This window comes from Aptenodytes forsteri, unplaced genomic scaffold (genome assembly GCF_000699145.1).
Source record: "Aptenodytes forsteri isolate BGI_AS27 unplaced genomic scaffold, ASM69914v1 Scaffold2, whole genome shotgun sequence".
In the NCBI taxonomy this organism is placed as follows: Eukaryota; Metazoa; Chordata; class Aves; order Sphenisciformes; family Spheniscidae; genus Aptenodytes; species Aptenodytes forsteri.
Window position 1 is genome coordinate 7,390,916 of NW_008795695.1, and position 7,312 is coordinate 7,398,227.

A 7,312-nucleotide genomic window follows, 5' to 3' on the forward strand; every position below is an offset into this window, starting at 1 on the left:
GGCCGGGGCGCTCGCGTGAGGCGGGTCTCGCTCCGCGGCTGTGCACGGCCTCTGCCGGAAAGCCCCTGTTCTCCCTGAGGAAATCTTGGCTTCTGGCTCGGAGGGGGGGGAGCAACGTGGCGGTCGTCTTCGCCAGCGCTAGGCAGTCGCTGTCTTTCAGGTTGCAGGGCCCTTCGGGGTTCGGTTTCGTCTGGGCTGGGGGCATCCTAAGAAGTCGGTCCGGCCAGCCTTGGCGGCCGCTGCACCGACTAAAAGAAAAACGGCAAGTTTGGTGGCAGATGCCGGAAGATCGCCGGGCTTTTTGAAGACGGCCTCTCCCAGTGCAAGTGTTGGGGACTGGAAGGAGCTCTTTTCAGCCTTCCCGCCGTATCGGCAGGGCCGGGCTCCCCTGCAGCCCGTCTTTGCCGGCCACCTTGGGAGTCTGCCCGGGAGGCGGTGCAGGGGGCCTGGCTGGCCTCCTGCGGGCTATCCTTGCGGCTGCACAGCAAGATCAGCCCCTGCATTGCATTACTTTTGTGCTGTTCTCAATCTGTATTGACTTACCCAAGTCACACCAGAATTACTAGAGGGAAGGAAAACTGTAAATCTACAGCTCCTATCTCCATATTTTTCTGATATGAAAACATCGCCTCGGTTTCCGTTCATTGGCATGTCCAGTAATCATACATCAAGGTTAAAGACTGGCAAATACATACAGGTTGAACCTGATACATGGAGAGTGAAATCATTGTGTATATAAATATTCATTGCTATAAGTACATGGTCAAACATTGTAGGGTGTTGAGTGTGGTTAAGTGTGAGTATCTTACTCTGGGATTTAACACATTCACAAAATCACATAATTATTTCTGCAGAGTGATGCTTAATGTACCGTTGTGTGTAGTTCACATGCAGACAAAAGAAACCTCCACCAACAGAACTAATAACGTATGTGGTATATGTTTGTATACATTGCTCTGAAGAAATTCTGCAAGCTTCTAACACAAAGCCATATAAAATTGCAATTGGGAGAATCAGGTTCTTGGTATCTGCTGGAGAAGACCAGGGGAGTTGAAAAGATCACTGCAATATTGGTGCTGTGGATTTCTGCTCTGCATGTAATTGAGAGGAGGATTTTTCTTCCTGATTCCAGGAAAATTTCTGCAGTGCTTACTTGGGCACAGGAACAAAAGGTCTTTTACGTCAGCCTTATTCAGAACGCTGCAGTGGCAAAAGTAACTGAAACTGTAATTTGCAGTGTTAGAAAGCCCATGGATTTATTAATTTATTAATCTCGTGGTTTCTTCCCAACAAGACCAGAACACATACATTCTCAGTTACTGCTACATGCGTGAATTTTGAACAGTAACAGCAGCCAACCACTGCTGTCAATGGCAATGTGGAAGTACTCTGTTACTCAGCACATTTTTTACTAGAGGGCAGCAGAGCCTCAGTTAGTGAAGTCGCTGAAGATCATTCAGGTTTGATTTTCCCAGATTATAAAGAGAGGGTTGGTAACATTTAGAAATCAATATATTTGTGTGTGCCAGCTCTTTTTTTTTTTTACAACACTATCCTGTGCAGGATTAGTGACTAGCCAGTTTGTGAAGGCAAGCTTAGTACTCTTGCACAGAGCATGGGATTCCTGGGCAGACTATGAATTACTAGCCTGTGTCTGTAATACATTCCAGGCATGTAACGTGCTCAGAACACACACGCGCACCCTCCTGCTGCCAGTCTCTGTCAGCCCAGCTCCAGCTCCTAACCGTTTTGTAACGTGTGACACAGTTGTGAGAGGTATCACTAGAAATACTTGTGGTTTGGGGAGAAGGCTTATGGTTTGTTGCCAAGGTGCTGACAAAGGAAACGATGTCTTTACAACAGCTGATTTAATAGTTCTCTCTCTGAGTTAAATCGAGTTCACTCCCCAGCCTTCAAACACCCGTGTGCTTAAATCTGTTAATTTGCAATTGCAAATGGACCCCATTAATTCATTAGTTGCCACATTGTTGATTTCAGTGGGAAAGCTCACAGTAATGGAAGGTGTGCGTGTATTTAAGTATTCTGAAAAATTAAGTTTTGCTTCCTAGCAAAAACTGCTCCATCGTTGATTACAGTTATAGAAAAAGTCTTTCTTTAAAGTTGTTGAGGCAAATTCATTGGTTCCTCAGAATCTTGATAACCATTCCCCTCAGTACACATATTTTATCCCAGTTTCATGTAATCCTTTGCTGGCAATGCAAGACTGTTAGGACTTGCTATTCCAAAGTCTTTATTGTACTATATGGATGGATCCCGGCCTTAATCATATCTCATAGAATGCGAGTCCTGCAGACATGGGCAAGGAGCAGATTTTGGGCTATATAAATAGTCCCGACGTATGTTTTTCAGGGGATGGCAATCTTTCTCCTGCAGTGCATCTGAAAATTGTTTGCTACATGTCTGCCAGAAGCCTCGCCTCCCTTATCGGACGAGAGTCATTGGATGGGGTCTTTCTGCTTTCTCATAGGGGAGAACAAGAGCAGAGCTTGCCATTATCACAAAAAATGAAGCCAAATTCCCTGCATTTGGGGAAATTGCAGGTGTCGGCACACCCAGTGTGCAAGAGACACCCTGGGAAAAACACCTTTGTGAGCATGGTGTCTCATCTGTCAGGTGGCCTCTTGCCCAGTCCTTTCCCACGATGTGTGCCGTGGCTTGGCAGAGAACACAGCTTCCTGGTCATCCCCCAAACACACCTTCGGTTGTGCACTGAGGTTGGAGGCTGCCTGCGTAGCCCGTCCCTGCTTTCATAAGAGGCTGTGTCACCCAGCCCGAGCAGAGGGTTCCCAGCTGTGATCGAGTACCAGAGGGCAACGACAACCCAGCACTCCCAGTCTGAGTAACCTGTAGCCGCCTCATACCCCTTGAACCTGACAGCAGCGGGCTGTATCGACAGGGGCACAGCCAGTAGATGGAGGGAAGGGATTATTCCCCTTGTCCTGGCACTTACTAGACTGCATACGGAGTACTGCATGCGGTTTTGCCCCCCGCAGTGCAAGAAGGATATGGATCAACTGAAGTGGTCCAGTGGAGAGCCACCAAGATGGTCAGGGGCTGGTGCACGTGACTGTTAAGAAAAGTGTGAGGGAACTGGGCTTGCTCAGCCTGGAGAAGGGAAGGCTGGGATTAATACATGGAAAAAGGTTTCCCCATGAGGACAGGCAGGCAGTGGAGCAGGTTGCCCAATGAGGTTGTGCAGGCTCCGACCTTGGGGGTTTTGGGGACTCGACTGCAGAAAACCCTGAGCTGCCTGGTCTGATCCCAGAGGTGGCCCTGCTTGGGGCAGGGGGTTGGCCTGGAGACCTCCTGAGCTGCCTGGTCTGATCCCAGAGGTGGCCCTGCTTGGGGCAGGGGGTTGGCCTGGAGACCTCCTGAGCTGCCTGGTCTGATCCCAGAGGTGGCCCTGCTTGGGGCAGGGGGTTGGCCTGGAAACCTCCTGAGCTGCCTGGTCTGATCCCAGAGGTTGCCCTGCTTGGGGTAGGGGGTTGGCCTGGAGACCTCCTGAGCTGCCATCTAACCCGAGTGATCCTCCGGGAGGCGCTCAGGTTCTTCTACAACTGGAGGTACACGGTTATGTCTTTTTCTGTCTGAGGCACAACCTTAAAACAAAATTTATCCGCAGATTTCAATTCTTAGCTTACAATATATAAAAATAATTTGTACCGATGCTTTCTAAAACAGTCGTTTCACATCTTCTTTGTTCTTTAAGAAAGTGTTTACCGAATTAGTCTGATGAGTCTGTCTTACTTTAAACACCTCCTTGTAGAGTGCTATCACAGTCAGAACTGTCCATCCCATAACGGCTCCTCCTGGCCAAACCAAATAGACTTGAAGAAGTCCCATCTCTCTCTTAGCAGTTTGCCATGCCTCTGACTACTGAATATGTTAAATAACTCAGTAAATGAATGTTACAACATAGCTCTTGTTATCTGAGGTTGAGAAAACATCAGAGTGCAGCAGGCTGGGAAAGTGCTCCGTGATACTAGAGACGTTTTCCACACTGTACGACTTCAGCAAAGAATATCCATTGAAAAGCGAGGTATCCAGAAAAGAAATATATACAAGCATTTGCCTGTCTTTGTTGTGCACCGCAGGCGAGTCTTCTTTTTCGTTGTTGCTGCTGCTGTAGATGGTTACACTCTGCTCTGGAAATTGTCCCTTGACCTTGTTTACCCGGAGCTTTCGAAGTCCCCAAATGGCCAAGTACTCTGTTGGGAGAGGAGTGGTGCCACAGAAGGACAGCTTCAAATCCCACACCCTTGTGAAGTTGAGAAGCATCTCCAGCGCAGAGGTGTCTGTGAACCAAATGGTCAGGTGGCTATTGTAGGTAGTTTTTTCCATGGTAGAAGGCAGCACCGTTTTGCAATTGCACATCAAGTTTGCCAGGCAGTAATCACAATCATGGATATCCGCCGAGCAGCTGCAGTTGCGAATTGTGTTTTCCTTGGTGAAAATTAGCGTATGGTTCTTCTGACTTCTCACAAAACTGCCAGTGATGTGTATGCCAAGGAAGCCAGCCAAAATGAGAGCCAGCCAAAAGGAGAAAGCAGAGAAGGCTATTGGCTTCATTAGTACTGGTGCCAAGCTGCCAAGTGTCTCCTCCTTTTACGTAGTGAATTATATCACTTGGCTTTACCTACTGAGGAAAAACAATTTCTTTATTGTACTAAAGACCACTCGACGGTTAATATTACTTTGCTTTTCCCACTCATTATTTGTCTCATCTGTTCAGAACCATATTGCAGTTTTGCAGGTTGCCCTGCATTAGAGGCAGAAGCACAGCTACACTGATTCAGAAAAATGAATTGTGACTCATGTTTGGGATTCCTCTTTCACTCCTCTTTTGTTCTAAATAGTTTCATCTGCTTATGGGACAGCTTGGACACCCTCTTCTCTATCCAGACGGGTCCTCAGCCTGCCCAGTGTGAAGGTAAGGGCAGGACTACTGCTCGTTTCTGCTTTCTGCTTTCTCTTTGTCCGCTTCCCAACAGACAGGGGTGACAAATGACCTTGTTCTCCACTTCACCAAGTGAGGGAGTCTGAGAAGGGCTAAAGACAAGCATTTGTTTTACACCTGAATTGCTAAGTAAGGGTTGTGATAACCTTCCCTTTAAACTGAGTGTGAGATATACTGGGCAAAGGGAAAGAAAGAAAGGGTGGTTAAGGGCAGATGCACTGCTGGATGCAGCACATACGCTTTTGAGCTATGTGGTATGCTGATAAAACCTGCTTTTGGTCCATATGAAGCTATGTCTGCTCCAGCCTTAGTCTGTAAGTTTTGGGGACCAAGGACCATCTCTCACTGTGTCTCTGCACAGCAACTAGCATAGGATAGATCCTGGCTTTGCTGGTTGCTTTTGCCTTCATTTACCCTGGCAAAGCAAAGTAGCACCTCCACGCATGCTTATGACAACGGAGCAAGCTTCCATCCCAGCCATGCTCTACCTCAAATGGTTGGGAGCGTGTTTGGTGGGGACTCTTGGATTCTCAGCTACCAGCCCTTTGTTCTTCAGAGCAGGGTTGGATCTTACCAGGAGCATCTGGGTTCTCCTGGCATATTATTAGGTACAATTATTAGGTACATATTATTAGGTACAAGCAACAATGCAGAATGCCATTTCTCAACACAAATTGTAAGATGTTGGAAAGTTTGTCTGCTTTGACTGTAATTGTTTTGAAGCACCGAGAGACAGGAGAGCCAAATTTTGACCAAAGGTGGCAGGTCCTAGTGAAGGCAGCAGTAGGGCATGCACTGGGCAGATTTTGGTCCTTAGCATGTGAAAAGATTGATCCATGTCCAGAATGCATGTCTCCAGCACCTCAGAAAACATGGCAATACACCTACAGTTTTGGAGAAACATACCAGATAAACAGGAAAATAATAGTATATATAATAAAAATACAAATTGTTTTTGTCTGTTATTCAATCTTCCATCATTAGACAGTGGAATCTTCTGCTATAAACCTCATGGTCATTTTACAGACGATTAAAGGAAAATGTCTTTAGGAGCACACTAAAGTTCTCTTAGTCATTAGCACTATCATATGCATGGTAGTTTACCAGGTATGTGATTTAGATCTAAATGTTTTAAGCTCAATTTCTGCTGAAAATTCAAGTGAGAGTGTTCTTTGACTAATATTAAATTTAAAAAAAACCCATAAAACTGCATCTTGACAGAATAGTTTATGTCCTACTTTCCACATTTCTCACTTACAGAAGATATAGTCCTCTAGTCCACCTTTTTTCTTTGAAGTTCGGTCTCCTGTCAGTGAATTTGTAGAAACTGGGATGGTTCATAAATGACCAGGACTTTGCCATCCATGGGAAAAGGAAGAAAAGGGCAAGTTACGTGCACATGGGAGAAAAATCTGCACGTAAGAAACGGCGGACTCTGGGCCAGACATTACCACCGGATCCTTTCCAGGAATGAGATCTTTAGCTTGTGATAGACAGTTGCATGAAAACATCAGCTCATTGCTTAACAGCAGTCGAAAAGAAATTAAATTGTTAAGATGTAACAGGAAAATGATGGGAAAAAAGAGACAGTGCTGTTGAGCTACTGCATAAATCACTTGTTCGCTGATACTTGCCTGTTGCGTGCAGTTCAGATCCCACCATTTCAGAAAGGACTGCAGTTCAGAGAAGAGCGACAAGTGTGACGAGATATGGAAGGGCTTCCCTTTAAGTAAGGTGGGACTAGGTAAGGTAGGACTGTAGGTGGGAAAAGAGATGGTTGAGGCAGGGTATGGTGGTGACCTATAACAGCACAAATAATATGGAGATGGCAGGTAAAGATCGGTTTTGCACTGCTTCTTCCAAGAACAAGAGCAAGACGTGTCAAATAAAACCAGTAGGGTCACAGCTGACTTGTTGATCCTTATCAAATGATGTTGGGGGTGCAAAAAGTTTTCACAAATTCAAGGCAGGACTGGGTAAGTTCAGTGAGGAGAAATCCACTGCGGTTATGATGTACACAGGCACCACACTTGACTACAGAAGGCCCTGTGCTGAAAATAGTTGGAGGCAAAGAAAATTATAGCAGTAAGTATCACATGTTCTTGTCCTATTTGAAATCTCTCCTACGCGTCTTGGAGATGGCTACTTGACTAGAATCATAGAATAGAATCATAGAATCGTTAAGGTTGGAAAAGACCTCTAAGATCATCGAGTCTAACCGTCAACCCAACACCACCATGCCCACTAAACCATGTCCCTAAGCGCCTCATCTACACGTTTTTTAAATACCTCCAGGGATGGGGACTCAACCACTTCCCTGGGCAGCCTGTTCCA

General features: G+C 46.0%; 1 protein-coding gene across 1 annotated transcript; it reads right to left on the reverse strand.

Annotated features, from left to right (window-relative positions):
* Positions 1-3,915: 3,915 nt before the first annotated feature.
* CUNH21orf62 (chromosome unknown C21orf62 homolog) lies at positions 3,916-4,651 on the reverse strand. The gene has a single exon (XM_009282950.2). It carries the CDS (start codon positions 4,588-4,590, stop codon positions 3,916-3,918), a length of 675 nt encoding a protein of 224 aa, XP_009281225.1. The 5' UTR covers positions 4,591-4,651.
* Between the last annotated feature and the right edge of the window lie 2,661 nt (positions 4,652-7,312).

Excerpts from the sequence above, each read along its gene's own strand:
- CUNH21orf62 (XM_009282950.2), bottom strand. The coding sequence starts at position 4,590 with ATGAAGCCAATAGCCTTCTCTGCTTTCTCCTTTTGGCTGGCTCTCATT.